This window comes from Hypomesus nipponensis, chromosome 18 (genome assembly GCF_054491055.1).
Source record: "Hypomesus nipponensis isolate SF chromosome 18, ASM5449105v1, whole genome shotgun sequence".
Classification (NCBI taxonomy): domain Eukaryota; kingdom Metazoa; phylum Chordata; class Actinopteri; order Osmeriformes; family Osmeridae; genus Hypomesus; species Hypomesus nipponensis.
This window is the reverse complement of record NC_140378.1, coordinates 16,371,479-16,392,853: the sequence shown is the minus strand read 5'-3', so window position 1 is coordinate 16,392,853 and position 21,375 is coordinate 16,371,479. Positions and strand designations below refer to the sequence as shown.

Sequence of the window (21,375 nt, the reverse complement as noted above, 5' to 3'; positions counted from 1 at the left end):
CCATGTCTAATCTCAGGGACCACATGTGTGTGGCATCACTTGTAATATGGCTGGCTGGTGAGATAGAGGAACATATGACTGGTGTGGCTCCACACTTCCTGTTAAATATACAAGACAGAAAAAGGCTCAGAAAAAACCGCGACATATCGGTCTTAGTTTTTGAAGAAAAAGCCTGTTGCTTGTTGGAATATTATTTACTGTCACGTCAAGACCCCTTTTCAAGAAAAATAACGAGATAGATCTCTGAGCAGGTAAATGGCAACCACTTCATGCATGTATTGGATCTAAAACTTCCTTACCCAAGCTCTGTGCTCAGCGATCTCAAAGCAACTGTCATTGTATCATTACAGAACTATTTTGTTTGCATTGAATTAACCTGGACACATACAGAACATTGTTGAACATATTGTAACAGCTTTAGGTGAGCGTCAAGAAATCTAGATTTTAATTTAATATGGGCCTTTATATTTCATTCAACCTTTTCTGTGCAGACTGTCAAGGAGAATTCAAACAATATGGTCCTTGGGGAGTGAAAAGCCTGTGAGAGAAGTTTATTGATGAGCTAGCTCTAAGTGGTTTGAAGTAAAGTGAAGTTGTGGAACACTGAATTGCACATTGCCTAACAAGGTAATTGTCTGCACCTGCTGTGTTTTAACACTGTGTGAGATGTAGGCTGGCTTGCAGTACTCTTTTACGCAGCCAGCTGATATGGGCAGATCATAGACATGTGTCATTGAAGTACATCTATTGTGAAGTTTATGCTTATTTATTTCAACTTCAGAGAACAAAATGTCATGGTATTATTCCATTCCATTGCAGTTTTACTAAACTGTCACAAGACCCCTCCAATGGAGACCTTAGAGATTAGAGTCCCCGAGAGAGAGTCTCCAATGAAAGAGTATGACCAGATGCTTGAGGAACGTGCAGAGAAACATGAATCCCTTCGAGGTCGCAACAATCAGACATCTTGTCGGAGTCCAACACGAGGCATAGACACAAAGTGGATGAAGACAGAGATGCAGCGAAAGAGACAGTTGGAGTTTGACAGAAGACGGTCAGTGAGCCCAGATCTGACCTGTCCAGAATCGGGGAAGAAATCTAAAGATCAATCGTCGATCAAGAAGGGGAAATCAACAATGTCTCAGACTTTGCAGGGAAAAGTATGCAAAATCCCCACTTCTAATGGATGCCCAATTATAGTGTCAACAAGTGAGAGACTGACCAATGAGGATGCTAGCACCAATGAATGGGTAAGGCTTTTAACTGTCAGCTATCATTGTTTTACCTACTGTAGTCTTGCTTGAATGTTTACCTTTGTGTGTCAATTTGATCCCTTTAGCTACATTTGTCTGTGACAATCCAATGTCAAATTGTATGTGTATCAATATCATCATCATCATCATCATCATCAGTGAACAGTAGTGTTTGAGTGTGTACTTAGTTTTCCTTTATGTATTCTAATTTCCCCAGGCCTTATTCTGGTTAGACCAAGCAGAGTCTGGACATGAGAGACAAGCTGCAAAAAAGCAGCAATCCAGGCCGATCAGAGAAGTCCCTGAGCAAACACGAAAGGTTTCCAAGAAGATGGATCAAAGTATTACAATCTATGCCTCCCCTGGGTCCAATAATGTCCCTATAGGTCTCAAGGCAGGCATGGGAGAGTCTAATCAAACCCATAAGCAAGATGCCTGTGTACAGACAGAGTGAGTCTAAATTATGTTGTCTTCCATCATTAGATGTGTAAGATGAGTTGTTAAGTTTCAAATGTTTGTGTTATCTTCATTTGTTACCAAAATGAGGCAATAAATCTGTAATCTCATGTCTAGGTGTTAACCATTTATTGTCTTTGGACAGGTCTGGGTTTGTCACTGTCAAGGAAAAGGTAAACTTCCATCAAAGTACACATTTCCAAGTCAATGTTTTGTGTCTTGCACAACTTGTTAATGTGTTTTTCATCATATTGGTAAAAAAAAACGATTTCTCCATTCTCCCAAAACAGGAAGTTATTCAGCTAGCTGACTACTTACAGGTAAAGTAATTGCAATATAAAACCATGTACAGCAGGGAAGCGTTAACGAGAAGGACATTGCTGTTACAACCCTGTACAGGGTTGAGTGCTGACATGGGCTTGCCTCTTCTGACTCTGCACCTACATAGGAGGCTCTGTGGAGAGAGGACACCCTGAAGAAGAAGCTAGGAGTGCTGCAGAAGAATGCTTCCACCCTGATACACTCCTCTGACAAACTGTGGACAGTAAGACATACTCTTCACCATTACAAACTGTTTGCTCTTTCTTTATTTTTTTATTTTTTCTCTCTCTCTCTCTCTCTCAAATTGACTAATAGGGTTTTTCATCTCATTGAGAGAATTATAGTTTTTGGTGTGTCATAGTTTGCCCGTGGATCAGTTAAATGTAGTGTTAAATCAAAAAGCTTGCAAAAAAAAAAAAAAATACAGGCTGCTATCTCATTTTCATAATGCAAGCTTAGCTCTAATTGGTGCAGCCGTGGTGTCAGCCGTTACGTTAGTTATTTCCTGTGCAGGTTTCAGTGTGACACTCAGGCATTTCCTGTCTCACCACACAGATCCGCTGCAATGAAGACCTGTTGAAAAGCAAGATCAATGCTCTGGAGGCACAGTTACAAGTCTGCCTGCAGGTAAGGAAATTATACCTACAGCTGACATTTAATATATAAATAGTAGCATAATAATAGCAGTGATCATTTCAGGAATGTGGTTGTCACAGAGTCACACCACTTTAATATCAATAGAGAATGGCCCCACATGGGTCTATGTGCCCTTTAGGGATGCAGAACTCTATCAAATCATTTGTTGGTATAGCCTGGCGGTGATGTAACCTTGAGGTAACGTCCCCTCCTGCCACAGAAGTACACTCGGGATGGACTGAAGAAGCAGGTGCTGCAGATGGAGACACAGAAGGGTGCGTACGAGGAGAAGGCCCTGGCAGCCATCCAGAGGGCCACACATGACAAGGCCGAAGCCTTCAGCAAGACCGAGACTCTGCAGGTAGGGCCCCGCACACTCTTAACCTATGACAGAATCCCTGTTTAAAAGTCAATATCAACAACTCGAGTCTTTCACTCAGATAAATGAAAAGTGTTTCTCCAGGAGGGTCTGAGGTCAGCCAAGGCAGAGGCCTCACAATGGCAGGTCCGGTATGATGAGCTGACGCAGATCTCAGACCAGTTAAGGATGAGTCAGGAGGTCAGCGCAGGACAGCTGCAGCAGCTGCAGACCCAACTTGAGGTACAACAAGGCAGAGCAACATCCCCTTGTTCTGACCCAAAACAGTCTGCGCATCAACGTTTGAGGTTTCTTTGTGGGTCTCTGCGGTGTAGATTGCCAAGTGCAGAGAGGCGGGGCTCCAGGGGAAGGTGGAATCGCTCCAGCTGGCTGGGGCGGAGCTGCGCTCCTGCGTTGCCTACCTGGAGGAAGACAACCAGGCCCTGAGGGAAGAGGTCCAAATCATAAGAGGTCAGGGGGATGGACGTGCTTCAGCACAGCTGTTTGGTTTACGATTTATAACATAAACTCACGATGCACTCACATGGGTGCATTCAGAATGTGCAAAATGCCAGGGGAAATTCCAGTGAGGACATGAAGAAAATGTGTATCTGCATCCATAACGTATGTATGAAGTAGGGAATTGTTTTATATGTTGATTTTGGCTCTGACTCTTAGATAGCTGCATTAAGCTCCAGGACTCTGAAGCACAGGTCAACGAGTCCTCCAGGAGGCCCGAGGAGGAGCACCTGGGATGGGGGAGCACTCAGCTGGCAGAGCAGCTCTGTCAGACGCAGAACAAGCTCCAGCTGAAGGAGAAAGAGGTGGGGGAGGGTTCCGGATAAAGATTCTCAAGAGTGTGTGGCGCTCACGGAGACAGAATGAGAATCTGAAACGGGGAGTGGTGTGTGTTGTCAGTGTGAGGAGCTGCTGACAGAGTTGGAGGCTGTGGGCCAAGAGTGTCAGTCATACCAGGCCCGACTGGCGCAGTGCAGGGACGAACTTCGACAACTCAGCCATCACCGCAGCAAAAGGGTGAGCGTGTGTATGAGTGTGTGTGTAGGCAGGTTCTCACATTTCCTTTATCAAATTCACTGGAACAGCTTTTCTTTTTGTCTGGGTATGTTCTCACAATGTGGAATTGATTCATTTGCCTCTCTTGATCTTATTAAATTACTTTTCCTTGCACCTTATGAGCACCAGTACATAACAGAAAGTGCACAGCATTTAGGTTTTTCTCATAAAACCTGCTCTGCTGGGAACAGGACTGTGAGTCTGAAAAGCTCCACTGCACACCAAGTAACTCATGTCCTTTTTTCTCCACTGTCCTTGAAGCAGTCCTGTGGCTCCTGGCTGGGAGTCTATGTCTTCTTGGTCCTGCTGCTGGGCGTGGCAGGGGTTGCCATGTTGTGGCTGTGGCATCCCCCCTTCAGGGAGCAAGTTGAGGTCTTGTATGCAGATCTAGAACAACGTGTGGAAGACTATCTAGTGGAGGTTACATCACCACAACACTCACGGTGCCTCAGACCTATCTGAAAGGGGCAGTTCAAAAGGAATAACATTTCTAATGTATTTTGTTACATGTATTTATGTGTACAAATAAATATATTTGTAAAATACACATATTATAAAACGTGTGCTTTCATGTGTGGCGATTGGCTATTTCCAGTATTTTATATTTATAGTTCATATTTATAATATTGAAATGTTTGACTTTGGTCAAGAGTTAAAATTCAGCAAAAACACTGGGAAACTGCTTTTATAGTACTCTAGATAAAAACAATAGATTATTCAATCTGTCTCAGCAGGATCCATAATGAGCAGGGTCTATGTAAATTACTTGATCACTTCAATCAATAAGCACGTCTAGTGTGAGAAAAGTGGGAACCGGCTCAGTGCGCTTGAACAGTACAGCTGCAACAGAGTCATGTGGCTCCCTCTATTGCTAGGTAGCACTCAAACTTAGGGACAACACAGCCAAAGTTTCTGAATAGGACCAGAGCTCATTGTGTTCCGTTCTTTAACGTTTCCAGATAGAGCTCCATTCTCGCTGAACACTGACACAGCATATCCTCCAAACCTACCCCTGCCCCCTGTCTTTTATCCTTGTTACCTGTATGTTCCCAAATATACCACAGGTCTGTCATATCATGAATAGTCAACAAGCGAGAATCAGTTTCCCTGGAACACTGAGGGTGAGAGACACAAAAAAATATTAGTTTTAGACAAAGGTTATTAAAGGACACTTGTTAATAGTTTCATTTTCTACATTTAATTTACAGAATCCCTCTCTGCTGCAGAATGAGGTCGCCAGTACTTCTAATGTGTTTCGTAGGATTTTGTCTTTGGAACATTGCACTGTCGCTGAAAATCTGTGCCTTTAACGTTCAGAGTTTTGGGGAGGCAAAAGTCAATAACAAAAAGGTTATGGGAATTTTGATCAAGGTAAGACTTGAAGACACTGAAAGGGGTTAGGGTTAGAAGCGCCAAAGCTTTTCCTGCAAGTCATGAAAAAATGTTGAGCATTACTGTGAGTGACTGATTATTTTGATATTCCAGTGCCTAACTAGATGCAGTCTCCTGTTTCTCAGATCCTGGCCCGCTGTGACCTATGCTTAATTCAAGAGGTGCGAGACTCCAAGGGTAAAGCCATACCTACACTGGTGAAGGAACTGAATAGGTACTGTATAGAGGACCATTGATGAGCTTATCTGTTATTATGGTCCACTCCTCATATTTACAGGGCCTTTATTAGGTTTTAAATAATCACCCAAAGTGCCTTTTCTTTCCAGATTTGACAAATCTTCGTACTCCTACATAGAGAGTAAGAGACTGGGGAAGAAAACGTACAAGGAGCAATACGTCTACATTTACAGGTAGCCCTTTAGTATAAACACATTTCAGCTGAATCAAATAAAAGTTTGGCCTTTTATTTTTCCCGGCTTTGCTCTCTTCTTTGTGTGTAGGAAGGATCTGCTGCAGGTGCAAGAACACTACCATTCTCCTAAACTGGAGAGCGAAGAAACCAATGGCACAGATGTTTTTTCCAGGGAACCTTTCATTGTCCGATTTCACTCCCCCACTACCTGTGAGAGCTATTTTTAATGTGTAGCAGATAATTTGTCAAAACATGTAACTACTACCAACTTTAGGAAAGGCACAATTTTGTAAAGGCGGCTTCTATACTTGCAGTATCATTGATTAGTCATTGCATGGATACATATTAAGAGTATGAGGAATTCCATGAGATTTATTTTTAATTTATTATGTTTTCCAGTGGTGAAGGATTTTGTCCTGGTTGGCCAGCACACCTGTCCCAAAACAGCAATGAAAGAGATTGATGAACTCTACTCTGTCTTCAAGGGAATCTACAAGAAGTGGAAAACTGAGGTTAATCAAATAATTATTAAACCATTTATCATGTTTTTTAATCCTCTTATTTTTTCACAAAATCCTTTTGAGATGTTCTAATCTCTAATTTAGGTTACATAGCAAAAGCTGTCAACATATTTTTTCTCCTCCTTTAATGTGTGACTTTGGCCCATTCTACTTCCTGTTTCTCCTCCTCAGAATGTTGTGATTTTGGGAGACCTCAATGCCGGTTGCAGCTACATAACCATCAAGGGCTGGAAAGCTATCCGTCTGCGGAGCGATCCCAAGTTCCGTTGGTTGATCGGAGATGAGCAGGATACCACTGTGCGAGAGAGAACACACTGTGCTTATGACAGGTCAGTAAAAGCACACAGTGCTGTTTCAGTTTTCAGTCAGTATATATAAAAATTAAAAAAATCATATTTGCATGCTTTTCCATACACACTCAAAAATAGGATTGTTGTACACGGACGTGAGGTCCTCTCAGGCATAGTTCCGGAATCAGCTCAGCCGTTCAACTTCAAGGAGAAGTTCCATTTAACCGAGGAGGAGGTACACTGACCTTTTCAACTTCGGTATTTTTTACGTCAGTGAACTTGAATTTGTTGACTTCACTATGTCAGTTACATGTTCTTTTTTCTCCTTTATGTGACTATTTAGGCTCTGGAAGTCAGTGACCACTTCCCAGTAGAGGTTGACCTGAAGCCCAACCATCGCTATATGCTCCGCCATGAACTCTAAACTGAGGCTTCTCTATGGACTGTTCCTCAAAATCATGTTTTTACCTGTGTCAACTTACACATTTTAAATACCAAATGTGTATTAACGGATACCAAATGTTTGAAATAAATTCTGTAACTGAACATAATTAAAACACAAATTCAGATAAAGATTCAAATAAACATATTAGGACATTCAAATTTATTTGAGCTTTGTGGTCTTTAAAACGGTAGATAAATCCAACTGATTGGAAGGATCAATGAGCACAAGTATAAAAAAGAAATGTAATGCCTTATGTGTACCTTGGTTAGCAGGAAAAACAAGCATTTTTTCTGCCTTAGACAGAACTAAACCACATCAAACATGACATCATTACAGAACACGGAGCTTCAAATTAAATTAGTATAGCAAAAAAGTAAGCGTACTGTTGTGTTTTCATTTTTAACAGTATAACTGTGATCATTATTTGCATTTTGATTTGTCAAATTTGTGAATTGTCTTTAATCTGAGATGATTTGTTAATGTTTTGTGTCACTCCATTTACAGGAAGTGATTTCAAGCAACAATAGACGTGAGACTAGGCTCTCTCTTCCTCATAGTCTGAGGGGAGTTGCAAATGTTACATTTGAACATGTTTGTGTTTGACTGCATGGTAGAAGTACTGTCTGTTTGAATATGTTGTTCTGAACAAGAAAGAATCTGAGCCTATTGTACGCTCGTTTGTCGTATCTAAAGGCAGAATGGAAGAAAACTTTGCTGATTTGCTAACTGGTGCATTTTCAGGTAAGCATTCTACGGATCATTAAGCCTCCTCTATTACACAATTACAAAACTGAATTTGCCCTTTACTTTAACTTCTTTGTAGTATGCATCATTTTGTTGTCAATTATGTTGTTACAGACACTTCCTTACCATCTTTCCCAGAGGGAGAATTAGACTTTGAGCCTTTGCATTTTGATGAGTACCTTCCTAATAGAAGATTGCCGGCACTTAAAGAGGAAGATGAGGAAATTGGTCAAACTATTTCTATTTCTGTGGGAGATGTACTGGTGACCCATGACTTAAGTTTGACTGAAGATAACACAAACAGTACTAAGGAGCAGACAGACTCAACGGAAGACCAGGAAGGAGCAGGTGGAACAGAGAGGTTTGGCACAGGTGTAAGTAAAACACCAGTGAAGCACCTGCGAGTAGAGACAGTGGTTGCGCACAAAATGGAGGAAGAGAAAACTGACTCTGGAGAAGACATAGAAGAGGATATAGGAACAGAAACCCTTTGTTCTCCTGGTAGTTGGTCTTTGGTTGTTCGTAGTGAAGAGGCATTTTGGGACAGAGAGCAGGAGGTCATAGGGATAGGAGTCTCTGAGGGCCAAGCGCTAGCCCTAGAGGGAACCGAACATCCTCAAGTTAGAAACGAGCAGCAAGGTGAAATTCAGAATAACGATGTGACCTATTTTGGGAGAGTCAGTGCACATGGCAGGGTGAAGATGACAGAACATGTGTGTGACTTGCTTGAGAATGTAGAGAGGCAGAGGGAGGAAGAAGAGTGCTCCTCAGATTCAGATCAAGAGGGTTCAAGCTTTTCAACTGAACCCCATCAAGATACGGAACAGGCAGTGAGTACACTCAAACAGTATGCCGCTCTGGTTAATGACAACAATGAAGATGAGAAAGACAGGATATCAGGGGTGGTTTCTGAGGTACCTGATCTAGCCATGCCAGATATAGATGATCTTCTCGTCTGTGGTTGTGTGCAGCAGCACATAGAAGACAAAACAAAGAGTTTCTCTGAGGAGGACCATCAAGAGGCAGGTGACAGGCAGGACAGAGAACAGAGTGACAAAGTGACAGGGGGTGTAGGCAGGAGCTCAGGGGAAGTACATGTTGCGCGAGAACTACCGAATTCTCTGTACCAGAGTCCCACTGACAGTAGCATTGAGACATTTGAATGGAGTGTTGAAGATGAGAGCGACAGTTACAAATCGAGTGAGGATGAGGACCAAAATAAAACTTATGAAGAACTACCACCGGGCTCAACCCATCAAGGTCTTTGTAAAGAGAAGAGAGCTGGGGATCCCCTACTTCACAGAGAGGGTGGTGAGAACAGCTTGCCCCACAGTGTTGATGACCAGCGTATTTGTGAGACATCATCTTTTTGCCCAACTGTGACCATTCTACCAGCAGAGCAGAGTAATGCAGAAGTCCAACAGACAGGGAGGTTGGAAATAGACGTTCAGACAAGAACAAACGCAAATGAACATGGCACTATAGACGACAGTTTCATGTTTGATGACCAGTACAACACCTGGGGAATCACAGAGGAGGAAGATGATGAGGATGAAGAGAGAGAGAGAAACTGGGAGAAAGAACAAGAAAGAATTGATGCATTCTACAAGTTTTACAGTGATGAAGAGCAAGAAGACACCACAGGTAAAAAAATTTTTTTTTAAAATAGATAGTTAAGCCAGTTAGTGATAGTCATTCAAAACTGTGTTGTTTTTTTGTGTGAAACCCTTTTCTTTCAGAGACAAAGACAAGACGAGTTCAGTTTTGTGTAGATTCTTTGTCTCAAATCTTTCAATATGACGCTGACAGGTATGTGCAATTTTTTGAATAATCATAATTCAGATGTGAGGTCTGTACTACCTGGTCTGCTCTGAAAACCTTCAAACTGTTTTCATTCAGCAGCTCCTCAGAAGTGGAGGAGGATCTAAACCCTGGCAAGGAGTTTAATGTAAGCGTAACTATACAATTTACACACTTTCTCTCTCTCTCTCTCTCTCTCTCTGTCTCTCTCTGTCTCTCTCTCTCTCTCTCTCTCTCTCACACACACACACTCAGGCTTCTGCGCAGAATAATATTTTGTCTAGGAGACTGATTTTCTGATTCTATTTCAGTTGGAAGAGGAAACTCAGATGATCCACAACAAAAAAAAGAGGGTGAGGCACCTTATAGAAGATCTATTCAGCACATTGTGTACACTGGATGAACAACACACTATTAACCATCAAACGTTTTCTTTCTCTCTTTGTGTTTTTGTAGAGTTTGAGCATGCTTAAGTTGATGTTGAATATGAGTCTGGCGACACTGATGGGACTGGCTGTTATTTGGTGGGCCAGAGACCAACTAAACTGGTTGGATTGACGGGAACCATGTATGTTCTGCTGTGTGCCTGCATGTAAATAATAAAGCAGTAATTTAGTTAACAGGCTACCTGTGTTCTGCTTTTATTTACAACCTACAGAGTACAGTAATGTTTAATTTTACTTTGAACAATAAAAAAAACGAACAATTCATTCAAAAAGTTATGAAGTATGTCCTGTCTGTCATAAGCAGTTGGCCAATGTATCTGTGATTGTGCTGGATTTTTATTTGTTGTCATTACATGCACCCAGTTGAGCCACACTATGAGATATACTCATATGTTTATTAACTTTAAAATTATGTTTTGAATTCCATTTCACCACACATGCATTCATACAAAGATGCTATTAGGATTGTTTCTGATAGACGTTCTATACCTCTCAACTCAGGAGAGGGCGCTGTAGAAAGAATCAAATGTCTTGAGAAGGGAAGCGGAAACAATACAGCTATCAGATGGGCGGGGTCAAAGTTGTTGATTTTTGTAACGAAACTGATTGTCGCCAGAGTTATTTTTTTAAATCAAATACAACAACCTTGACATCACCGAAAGTATGTCTTCGCTAAGTAGTAAATCTGAACAAGAAATAAGTCAGCTGCTGGATGAATATGGAATCAAGCATGGGCCTATTGTCGGTAAGTTGCTTCTTCAATCCATAGATTCGAAACCCTCATTGGAAAACATACTTTACCTGGTTGTTGGTTAGCTAGTCTACACTCTACGTCACGTCAACGAATACAGCGATACATACCTAACCTGGATTCAAAAAATACGAGGCTGCATACGATATTGTGATATTCCCATCCCACAACTAGGCTCCACAAGAGCCCTATATGAAAAAAAGTTGAAAGAAGCAATGGCCAAAGACAAGGGCGACAGTAAAGTGAAATCATCGCCTGACAAAACCTATTACAGAGAAGAGGGTAAGGAATTACCATACATTCACATTGTGCATGACAAACCACAGTCACTACATATCTATAGGCAAATACACAGTTCACCATATGAAATGTTGTTCTTCTTTAATTAAAGCGGAGGAAGTCACCTACGTCACCTATCGATCTCCAGTAAGTATTTTGAGTTTTGAACATCTTTAATTTGAATTTTATGTCAGATTGCAATTACTGATGCATGGTCCCTTATTCTCTATTTTTTGTAGATACATGAGGACTCGGGAGACAGGTATGTGAGAGATCTGTTCTGAGCCTATGTCGGTTTGATAGCAGACATTTTATCCCAAAGCATCTCTCTGTTGTAGGACTTCATATATGAGGTCGCGGCCAGCCTACTCTGAAAGGGATTTTGTGGATGAGTAAGTACAGAAGCAGCCTCTCAAATTAGAATCAATTTGAACTGTTTCACCCCTTGTCCAAAAAGGGTCAAATGTAATATTGAGCAAAGGTTTCTTCCTTTACAGTAAACCTTATTCAAGATCAAGAGGAGCGGAGTACAGTGGAAGGGATTTTTCAAACGAGTAAGTCCATTCAGAAAGTATTTATGTTGTGATTATTATCATCAGCTAACAGCTTGGTTATGGGTCTGACTTAACGCCTCTGGTTTTAGACCCCTTGTGTACGACACTCCATCATCGTACAGAAACGTGTCGTATTCGAAACCAACAGCAGTGAAATCTGTGGGAGACTCTCTGAAGGGGGCGAGTGGCTCAACAAGGCTGATTCCCCTCTGGGTTCAGATCCTGGTATTCCTGCTGGTCGCTGGTTTTCTTTATCTTGTGTTTACCAACATGGAGTCAGATACGAGTGATCCTTTCAAAAAACTGCAGTGATCTATTGCATTCAGGCATTGGAATTGAACTATTTTGTATCCTAAGTTAATGAATGTATTTTGGGTTATGCCATTACATTACTCCTGTACTTTGTTGCTTTAATATTGATATTTGACAAGTGCGGTTGCATCGTCCAGTGTTCACATTTAGTACAAGCTATGACAGGTTTCTCTTCATACATTGTGTTCCTACGATTATAGTACATACTGTAATATTGCACAGCATTGCAGTTAACAGAAACTGACAGTAAGGTTTTTTTTTTATGAATGTATGTTGCATGCAGTTTATCCAAGTGAAATTGGTAAAGAAACAAACAACATCTACGTTAGTGTCCATTCACAAGCTCTTTTGATGTAATGTTATGCCCAGGTGTTGAATACAGTTTAGGTCTAATTTAGTGCCTTATTAGCAGTCAGTATTTTTCCTAAGAAACAATGGTGATTCAGCCCATGTACAAGGTGATGGTTTTGGTAGCTTGCAACATTTTGGAACCAGTGTCTGATCAAGGTTTAGTTCTTGCTTTCTTCTCCTCAATAAGAAATGCATAGTAGTCCCCTGCTATATAAGGTTCATGCAAATTATATCCAATGTACTATTTTAAATCAGTCACATCTTTTGTATTCATCCTACTTTAAAACGTATGTCTTTTTTTATATAAATTCCAAATCGATCATTTTATTACTTAGAACTTGTGGGCAATAAATTGATTGCGATGTATGCTTTTAATAAAATCACAAATACATGTTTTTGAAGAACAGCTTTGAGGGGTTTCTTTTATTTGAAATTTGTTTTTAGCTGTGTCAACTAAACATTACAGCACTACAAGTGTATTTTACATGTATCGTTCAATAACCAAGTGAAATATAAAATCCTATCCAACAAATTCTAAATAATAAAAGACAAACATGGTAACTACAAGCAGACAGGGCATTGTACTTATCAGCTTGATGCATGTTGTCTACTGCAAAAATAGACAAAACATTTGTTCCATCTGCCATGTATACTATTGTTGCATATAGAGATGCATCCCAATAGTGTTGTTATAAATACAAAAAAGGGAATAACTAATAAATACTGTTAACAGGCTATTCACAAAGAGACCTGAGAAAAACCAGTTTGACAGTCAAGCTATCTGAACACAAGTATCACCCTGTTACCAAGCCAGTTTGACAGTCAAGCTATCTGAACACAAGTATCACCCTGTTACCAAACCAGTTTGACTGTCAAGCTATCTGAACACAAGTATCACCCTGTTACCAAGCCAGTTTGACAGTCAAGCTATCTGAACACAAGTATCACCCTGTTACCAAGCCAGTTTGACAGTCCAGAGATGACTTGAGTCAATAAATGGTTTTCACTGAATGCCAGTCTCATATAATTTAACACTTAATTTTTACTTTAAGATACAGTGCTTGGTCATTAATATCCAGTCTTGTCCGTTTGCTGATGCTAATTAAGAAACTGGTGCTAGAAGGCAAACGCTGTTTACAGTTCTTGTCTTTAGGAGTAGTGTTGTTGATGTTGTCCTGAAATACCTACAATATATACCTAGTGTTGTCGAGTTCTAATGAAAGACCTAATAGCAAGATGGTGAGTGACTAAGTAAGGTGCTTTGGTACTTAATTTCTTCACCATTCCCCGCTGGGTTCAGAACCAGTTCTGAAGGCTCCTGGTGGTTGTTTAACAGAACAAGAAAGCCAACTTAGAGCTTGAACGCCCTATGTGCCTCAATTAGAAGCACAGCAACTAGCCTGTGTATACATATAAGAACTGCAGATGCACACAGACTTAAAGTACCTTGACATTACTTCCATACCTTTGGGAATTGATGATGTCTGCGCATCCCATCATTTTATTGCTAAGGCAACATACGTGTTATCCACACCTAGGGACCAAAATTGCATTTAATTAGAAGAATGTGGACAAGAATGCCTAATCAAAACTTAAGCATGTGCTGAGTGTGGATGAAGTTTGAACACTCACAAGTTCTAGTCTCTCTCTCTAGTTCAGAGGGCTTTTTCTCCCTCTTGCATAGCATTCTAGCCACAATGATGATGATCACCAAGGCCACCACAAACGTCAGAGCAGACACTAGCCAGCTGATCACCATGGGGCTCATCACTGGGTCTGGGTCTGGGTACAGAACAACGCTTCACGGTTACAAGGAAGATCAGTTATGTACTCCTCAATCACAACAAGCATTCTGGAGGTGGCAGTCTCAACAGTCGTGCTTACAAACACCCCCTTGAAATGTTTTTAATTGTCAATTAGATACACAAATGTACAGTTAACACTGATCCAGAGCTCCTTCTGCAGGGTATTTAGCCTCACCTCTGACAGATATAGGCAGGGGTTGGCTCTCCCGGGAGACAAAAGTGCGCCCCCCCAGCTGCACCCGGTACAGGCAGTAGTAGTATCCCTCGTTGGAGCTCTGGGCGCTGGGAAAGGTGAAGGTGACCGAGGGGCTGAGGGCAGGCAGAGACTGACGCACCGTCCCATTGGAACGGATGAGGCGCAATTGGAATGACCCCCCTGGGTACTGCGGCTGGGTGGAGCAGGTGATACTGAAATTGTGGCCTCTAATGACAGAGCCTGCTGGAGCCTCGGTTGAGGTGTTATACCAGTGGTGAGGGGTGAGGAGCTCCACTGAAGGGGTAAATGAGAAAACCAAGGAGAGATGAATTCAAAACGTTTTCAATTTTCCCCCGTTTGTGTCCGTAATTGCAGTCAATGACATTGGGTTAACTCTTCAGTTCAGACACAGGAGTAGACATAGGTAATGTGAAGAGTCGCGTATGACTCACCCACGGTGATGTTGACATAGTTGCTAGGCGGGGAGCTGAGGAGCTGAGAGGGGGAAGTGCCCTTCATCCTATAGACGCAGCTGTAGCTGCCCTGGTGGAAGGTCTCCACGTCGGACAGCGTCAGCTCAGCCTGGATCTGGCTGGAGTCCACCCTCTGAGTCACCAGCGGGGTGGCTGCGCCCTTCTTGAACAGGTGGAAGTCGCTGACGTGGTGGCCTCGCAGGACGGCGCAGCTGAATCGAACCGCTTCCCCAGCGGAGAACACGGTGTGTGGGGACAGCAGTGACAGGTTGGGCACCAGGAGTGCACCTGCGAGGATTACACTGTCAGTGCACATCATTATCTGGGGATAGCTAAATGTAGCTGTACTACAGATCCATGATATTCTATGTTTTATTCCTAGGAAGATATCAATTATTCATTTATTCAAATATTTTATTGCTGCTATTGAGTGTTGTATGTCTGTTTTTCATTCTTATTCAGTAATCGATATGTTTATTGTACGTTTACTGTATATGCACCTGCCCACCACAGTAAATTCACTGTGTAAAAACACTTACTTGGCGATTAAACTCGATTCTGATTCTAACTGCACATGGTGTTACCAAAACATCAATAAAGTGTAATGAATGATGTCTATGATTGAGAAAGGGAATTTTAGAAGCACAATGTTAGTCATATGCAGCGTATGAGTCCAAGCCTGTGTTTCTTAGTGAAATGCAAATGAAGAGCTCTGCCAAACAGAGATTAGTAGAGAGCCACACAGGCCTCTCACCTGAGCACTCCACCCCTGCGTTGCTGCCATGGGTGCAGAGAGAGGACTGGTAGATTCTGGGACAGTGATTTAGGCTTGCCTCGTGACCTGAACACTGGACAAGTCCTTGCCATATGTCCCCACTGCCCATGCCAAACGCAGAGCCACCCAGGGCAAGTTCAGCCAGCCCACAGCCCAGCTCCAGGCACACCACATCAGACACCCTCAGGTCCCAACCATGGTCACACACTGTCCACCACTTGTTTCGAAAAAGAATCTCCACTCTCCCTGAACACTTGTCGTACCCGTTGGCTAGACGGATAGGCATCCCATCTGCAGAAAAAAACTGTCAAGTGAGCAACACACAGAATGTGCTTGGTTCAGCAATGGTGAGATTTCAAGTAGTTATCCTAAACAATTAAAACATCCCAAACGGTCCCAAACTCACCAGAAGCATCGACTCCATCCAATGTGACATTGATGCAGCCTTTGTGTTGGGGCATATAATCAAAGAATTAATGCACAGACCATTTTAGAGGCTAATGTCTCTAATGCGCTCAAGCAGAAAGATAAACTTACAAGTTTACTTTAAGTCTTTAATTAGAAGCATGCTAGCCTTACACTGTGCTCACGTTTAGCAAAAGGTGGATCTAACTGAATCTAATCAAACCTAGTATTATGCTTTATGGTATATAAATGTTTAGAATTATCCATGATGAACACTGACCTAATGTTGATAAGATAAGAAGAATCTTCAGCATTTTCGTCACCGTCCCATTTGACCGCAAGACAGGACGCTGGCTGACTTTTGTACCTCAATGCGGTTTTCGGGGTCTGTCAACTCTTCAATTGACTCAAATTTTAAACAGTAAACCGTGATAGAACTTTGGCTAGTTTGGCACTTAACCAACTACCTAACCGAGAAGGTATCAAAACGCATCTTTTTGGGGCATTCAATTCGTAAAGCAATCGCACACAGCAGACGCACGTGATAAAAAATTCCTTCAGCCGCTGCGTGTCAGAGTTGGTCGCTGTTGCTTTTACTAGCGTTAGCCTAAACAGGTAACTAGCGTTAACCTCTTTCGTCCAACTCGTTTACCACACAGTGGACAAATATCTATGGGTACTTCATACGTCAGCAACACCATATAGGTTTAAGAAAATGACAAACATCGCATATTGTTAATACTCTTGTAGCTAGTTGGCTACAATTTCAGACAATTTCACAGGCGACTTGACTGCTGCTGGCAAACTCCGCTAACATTAGCTAGCTAAGCTAGCTAGCATAGCACCGTCAACATGGTTAGGGTAGCAGCCAATAACACAACAGGATGATGATCTGTGCTGTATTATACATCATGGAGATGAACGGCGACACATACTTTAACACAAATAAACGAATATGGAGAGTATTCACCCTCGTCACCAGACACTTCACTGTACGGCAAGTGATGTATTCAATCGCCAAGTGTTCTGTTTACGAAACTATACAACCGAGACATGTCCACGACTCGTCGCACTTTCACGTCATCATTCCTTCCGGAATGTTTTGTTCAGACGAGCGGCCACTGCGCACCGACAGAGGTCACTCACAAGCCAAAGTATGTTGGTTGCCTCTGAAGTATAAAAACAATTACCTGGCATTCTTCTGCAGTTAACTTTTGAAGTCTTCGTCAGTTACCTACTCAATCAATGCGGATGTATACTGTCGTTAAAAAAAAATTGCATTCCATGTAGACAATCAAGGTATCCTGGTAAAATCAACACTGACTAAAAGCTGCCCCTCTCTCTCTCTCTCTCTCTCTCTCTCTCTCTCTCTCTCTCTCTCTCTCTCTTCTCTTTCTCTCTCTCTCTCTCTCTCTCTCTCTCTCTCTCTCTCTCTCTCTCTCTCTCTCTCTCTCTCAATCTGCCTCTCTCTGTCTTTCTCTCTCTTATACACTCACAAATAACAATAACTTTTGCTCCTCATCAAAACAAATCTTCTGACTAAATATAATCAGTCACGGACTTTGCTTTATTGCACACTTGTCTGCAGTTGGAAGGCCTGTTGTCCAAGAAGTCCAATAAAACTCCCATTTGTTTTTCAATGTTTTCAAGGACGTCACATAGACCTTCTTGAGGGTACAAAAAACACTTCATTCGGCACAGAATCCGTCTGAATCTCATGCAGATCAAACAAGCGAGAAAAGAAGAGGACCAACAGAAGAAACAGATTAATGTCTATATTAATGTCTGTCATCTCACATCACTAGACAACCCTCAATATCTCTGCACCATCTTCACTATATACACATTTGATTCCTTGTCCTGTATTTAAATGAAAATCGACCGTGTATGTTGTAATTGTGCTTAAAAAATGTTTTGTTGTTGATTATAATACATCTGGGAAAACAATATGTTATGCTATTCTATTCAAATAAGAGCCCCTCCTGTCTGCTCATTCATTTGCATGCTGGGTGGCGTGACAGCTCAAAACTGAAACCAAAATCTTTACGCTTGTTTCAACGGCACAAGCAGAAAATCAGGTACGATTTTTCTTGTTTTGGTATTCAATCATCATTTACATTATTAGTGTATGTTTAATATGTTGACATTCAATGTGTGGGACTTTCTTTCACTTGTTTAATCTGGGACACTGGGAATAGTCTTATCATTGATACACCAAAGGGTATCAATGATTCGGGTCTAACATTTTCGTCAAGGTTGTGTTATAAACTATCTATTAGGCTTAAGTTCCATATTAATTAGATTATCTGTCATCCAGAACAGGTTGAAATTGTTGCAGCACAATGACGAGTGAGGCCATAACAGCTGTTCTCCTTCTACTCTGTGGTGGGGAAAAACTGCTTTTATAAAATATAAGCATATGTGTTGCAGTTTTAAACAGTCCAACCATAAAATGTAAACTTTCAAACAACGTCAAAGGTGTTCACCTGTGTCTCTATTTCTTGTTGTGCAGCTCTGGATGTAAGTGTTTGTGGGACAATAGAGTTCCCCAGCATCCACTCAACAGTATCAGGTAAACTCATTTCTCAGACAAAAGACTGCCTCTATTTGCAACCAATGTCCATTTCATGTCATTTGTTATACATAACTTTGTTTGATCTTTTAGACTGTATTAACTTGCGATGTGTCAGAGGAATCAAGGCCTGCAGAGATACACATGGAAAAGCTCTTACAAGGAATCTGAAAGGTGATCCACATGACAGGACATCTACGACATATTCAGTGTCATCCAAAGTAGCCTTTTATATCCTTTACACACTAGTAGGGGCGGATCTAGAGATTTTCATATGGGGTGGCAGAAGGAAGTTGTTGGGTGGCCTCCTGGAGGCAAATTAAAACCCAAAGTAGGGTGGTACAATACTACCTATGGTAAATGATTAGGCTATAACATTGTAGTTTAAATTAAACAGTAACATTAATATTATTAATTGAAATGTTCTGTAATGTACAAATCATTTTTTTCCATGGTGGCAGTATTTTTTAGATCCACCACTGCACACTAGCAAACTCTTTAATCCCTTTTTGTTTTTGTATAAGGATGTGTTGTACAGAAGTGTAAAGGAATTACCAAGACCTGTATCACAGAGCTTCTGGAACCAATCATGCCTCAGTTAGGTGAGATGTGGGAAGTGAGACTGTTCTGCTTAACATTTGAATACAGCATATAGCTGATATAACTCATTTTCTTTGTGTTTTCTCCAATCCAGAGTCACTGTATCCCCAAACTTCATTATTTGTGAATCAGTATGCAGGTATTTAGCTCATTTGAAATAAATACAGTATCATATAAAACATGAGGTGTGTGTGTGTAACCAAGTTCTCTCTCTCACCATAGACACATTTACTACTGAAATGACTGACTCATTTCTTCACTGCTGGGTTGAAACAGCCCAAGCCAAACACTTAGGTAATGAAACATTCAGAAGTCAAGTATTTTAGTGGTTGAGAAAACATTGCTGCTTTTAATTTAAAGGTTGACTAAAAAAACATTTACAGCGAGAAAATGTGTATTCACTTTATATCTTGCAGTGTGTTTTGGGAACAGACTTCTTGATGTTGCCCAGTCACTCATCAATGCTGCATCTAAACTCCTCATCAATCATGGAGGTTTCAATCACTGTATTTCAGCTACATTTTCTAGAAAAGGAGATTACTTAACATCTTTTTATTACAAAATATTAATATTTTTCCTTTCAGCATATGTTTCCTGCTGGCTTACTCAATCTCTGAGAGGCTTTGTGAATTGCACTGATCATCTCGATGACAAGTACTTCAAGGAGCTAAGTAAGAGATGGGCTATACTGGGTATAGACATTTGCCTTAAGCTGTAACAAATGTTCCATGTGAATGCATTTGATGGATGTACACATATATACATATATATATATATATATATATATATATATCTTATTTAGACTAATATTAATGGATTATCACACCACTGAATTCAGTTTTAACCTCACCCAACAGAAATCATTGCAGAAAGAGAAATGCGACAGAATACAAAAAGTAAGTTAACTCATCTAATTACTGCAAACATTGCCGTTCCTTTAAACAGATTAATCTGGTTAGGTGACACAAAGGTACATCTGTTGTCAAAGATTATCTTCCATTTGTTGCAGGATATGTCACATGCGTCAGTAAACCTTACAAGAACTGGAACTACTGTAAAGAGTTTGTGGATACATTGTTGGGTGAGTAATGAGGGATTCAAAGTATTGAGTTAAAGATGAAAAATTGATCCAGGTGGGAGAATGTCATATTGTATTTGTCTGGGTTGATCTAGCATCCTCAGCTACAAGAAGACTTCAGTACAAAGGTATAGATTAACAAAGTATTTACTCAGAAATTGAATGGCGCTACATCCGACGTGAATTAAACAAAATGCATTCTCCATATGATTTTAATTCCAGACTACATGATATGTTCAATCCACAAAATAATTTTGGCAACAGCTAAATGCTGACTTTACAAGGTAATAAGCATTCAAATTATAAAATTGTACTAGTATTTATTTTACTTCCTTCTTAAATTTCTACAGTTTAAGCTTATATTTCAATCTTAAATTATTTATACAGTTTTTTTTCTAACCAGTAGGTTTGAAGATCTGTGATGAGATCATGCAGAACCTGTGTATGAGGAAAAATACCAATAAATTTCCCTTCTTAACTATGAGCATTAATTTTAAATTGTGTGACCCTTCTTAAATGCAGTTATGTTTAATACGTTTTATAATCAAATTTTAAGGTAATACTAGTTAGCCGTCATTGACAGCAGGCCAACTGTTGTTTCACCGATTGCTAACTACACTTAGTGTTTAGTTAACATTTATGAAACAGTTCTGTTAACTCATGGATCTCAGCATGTTTGAAATTTGGAAGCAGGGAGGTTGCCTGTGTTTAGTGTAATGTGTTGTGTTCATAGATAACACACTGCTGACTTGGTGTTGCTGCATAGTTGAAAGTTGATTTTAAACTTTTTCCTTAAATCAAAGTGACAGTCAATTTGTATAAAAGAAAAGGCTGGAAAATTACTTCTGCAGATATTATACTGAATCTCTATCTATGCACTTTTTAATCCTCAACCCCCAAACGTCCAACATTTAAAAAGGCAATGCATTTGTTATTATATATCTGACCAAATGTTACTTGTTTATCAAAATACAAATGAATAAAATCTCAATCTTCTTTTGGACTACTGTAATGAAATGTCATGACACATGGTGAATTAAATGGATGCCAAAGTGATGTAAATGTTCATGCAAATA

The 21,375-nt window shown here is 40.6% G+C and overlaps 6 protein-coding genes across 14 annotated transcripts; 5 read left to right on the top strand and 1 right to left on the bottom strand.

Annotated features, from left to right (window-relative positions):
• Positions 1–94: 94 nt before the first annotated feature.
• On the top strand, positions 95–4,645 carry traf3ip3 (TRAF3 interacting protein 3). Of its 4 annotated transcripts, XM_084679777.1 has the most exons (14): positions 98–251; positions 492–627; positions 820–1,250; positions 1,471–1,703; positions 1,855–1,882; positions 2,000–2,029; positions 2,158–2,253; positions 2,586–2,657; positions 2,887–3,027; positions 3,130–3,267; positions 3,360–3,495; positions 3,703–3,848; positions 3,943–4,059; positions 4,360–4,645. In XM_084679777.1, the coding sequence occupies exons 3-14, from the start codon at positions 849–851 to the stop codon at positions 4,558–4,560; spliced, it is 1,740 nt and encodes a 579-aa protein (XP_084535903.1). In that variant the 5' UTR covers positions 98–251; positions 492–627; positions 820–848; the 3' UTR covers positions 4,561–4,645. The 4 variants fall into 4 exon arrangements, with proteins under 4 accessions (XP_084535904.1, XP_084535903.1, XP_084535902.1 ...); XM_084679778.1 differs by lacking the exon at positions 492–627 and having other exon boundaries at positions 95–251; XM_084679776.1 differs by lacking the exons at positions 98–251; positions 492–627 and having other exon boundaries at positions 642–1,250; positions 4,363–4,645.
• Positions 4,646–4,778: 133 nt separating this feature from the next.
• On the top strand, positions 4,779–7,555 carry dnase1l1l (deoxyribonuclease I-like 1-like). The gene is made up of 9 exons (XM_084679782.1): positions 4,779–5,219; positions 5,307–5,469; positions 5,616–5,704; positions 5,817–5,900; positions 5,991–6,112; positions 6,302–6,414; positions 6,595–6,752; positions 6,852–6,948; positions 7,057–7,555. The coding sequence occupies exons 2-9, from the start codon at positions 5,326–5,328 to the stop codon at positions 7,135–7,137; spliced, it is 888 nt and encodes a 295-aa protein (XP_084535908.1). The 5' UTR covers positions 4,779–5,219; positions 5,307–5,325; the 3' UTR covers positions 7,138–7,555.
• Positions 6,085–17,184, bottom strand: LOC146252416 (uncharacterized). Of its 3 annotated transcripts, none has more exons than XM_084679780.1 (8): positions 16,330–17,184; positions 16,051–16,089; positions 15,624–15,935; positions 14,849–15,157; positions 14,376–14,690; positions 14,028–14,177; positions 13,861–13,929; positions 6,085–6,718 (listed from the first exon to the last, which is right to left on the bottom strand). In XM_084679780.1, the coding sequence occupies exons 1-7, from the start codon at positions 16,361–16,363 to the stop codon at positions 13,892–13,894; spliced, it is 1,197 nt and encodes a 398-aa protein (XP_084535906.1). In that variant the 5' UTR covers positions 16,364–17,184; the 3' UTR covers positions 6,085–6,718; positions 13,861–13,891. The 3 variants fall into 3 exon arrangements, with proteins under 3 accessions (XP_084535906.1, XP_084535905.1, XP_084535907.1); XM_084679779.1 differs by lacking the exon at positions 6,085–6,718 and adding an exon at positions 12,789–13,713 and having other exon boundaries at positions 16,330–17,182; XM_084679781.1 differs by lacking the exon at positions 6,085–6,718 and adding an exon at positions 12,789–13,713 and having other exon boundaries at positions 17,020–17,182.
• Positions 7,773–10,454, top strand: LOC146252418 (uncharacterized). 2 transcript variants are annotated; one of them, XM_084679774.1, is made up of 6 exons: positions 7,773–7,899; positions 8,017–9,546; positions 9,642–9,711; positions 9,805–9,850; positions 10,014–10,055; positions 10,159–10,454. In XM_084679774.1, the coding sequence occupies exons 1-6, from the start codon at positions 7,857–7,859 to the stop codon at positions 10,258–10,260; spliced, it is 1,833 nt and encodes a 610-aa protein (XP_084535900.1). In that variant the 5' UTR covers positions 7,773–7,856; the 3' UTR covers positions 10,261–10,454. The 2 variants fall into 2 exon arrangements, with proteins under 2 accessions (XP_084535900.1, XP_084535899.1); XM_084679773.1 differs by having other exon boundaries at positions 9,802–9,850.
• On the top strand, positions 10,708–12,799 carry LOC146252417 (emerin-like). The gene is made up of 7 exons (XM_084679784.1): positions 10,708–10,893; positions 11,074–11,181; positions 11,291–11,325; positions 11,418–11,440; positions 11,517–11,570; positions 11,676–11,732; positions 11,822–12,799. Exons 1-7 carry the CDS (start codon positions 10,812–10,814, stop codon positions 12,042–12,044), a joined length of 582 nt encoding a protein of 193 aa, XP_084535910.1. The 5' UTR covers positions 10,708–10,811; the 3' UTR covers positions 12,045–12,799.
• Positions 17,185–17,663: 479 nt separating the features above from the next.
• Positions 17,664–21,286, top strand: LOC146252415 (uncharacterized). 3 transcript variants are annotated; one of them, XM_084679547.1, is made up of 14 exons: positions 17,664–18,127; positions 18,372–18,434; positions 18,562–18,621; positions 18,715–18,795; positions 19,146–19,223; positions 19,316–19,360; positions 19,444–19,515; positions 19,638–19,715; positions 19,806–19,892; positions 20,079–20,117; positions 20,231–20,302; positions 20,395–20,427; positions 20,522–20,583; positions 20,703–21,286. In XM_084679547.1, exons 2-13 carry the CDS (start codon positions 18,392–18,394, stop codon positions 20,572–20,574), a joined length of 741 nt encoding a protein of 246 aa, XP_084535673.1. In that variant the 5' UTR covers positions 17,664–18,127; positions 18,372–18,391; the 3' UTR covers positions 20,575–20,583; positions 20,703–21,286. The 3 variants fall into 3 exon arrangements, with proteins under 3 accessions (XP_084535673.1, XP_084535672.1, XP_084535671.1); XM_084679546.1 differs by having other exon boundaries at positions 17,677–18,127; positions 18,367–18,434; positions 20,706–21,286; XM_084679545.1 differs by having other exon boundaries at positions 17,677–18,127; positions 18,367–18,434.
• The last annotated feature ends 89 nt before the right edge of the window (positions 21,287–21,375 follow it).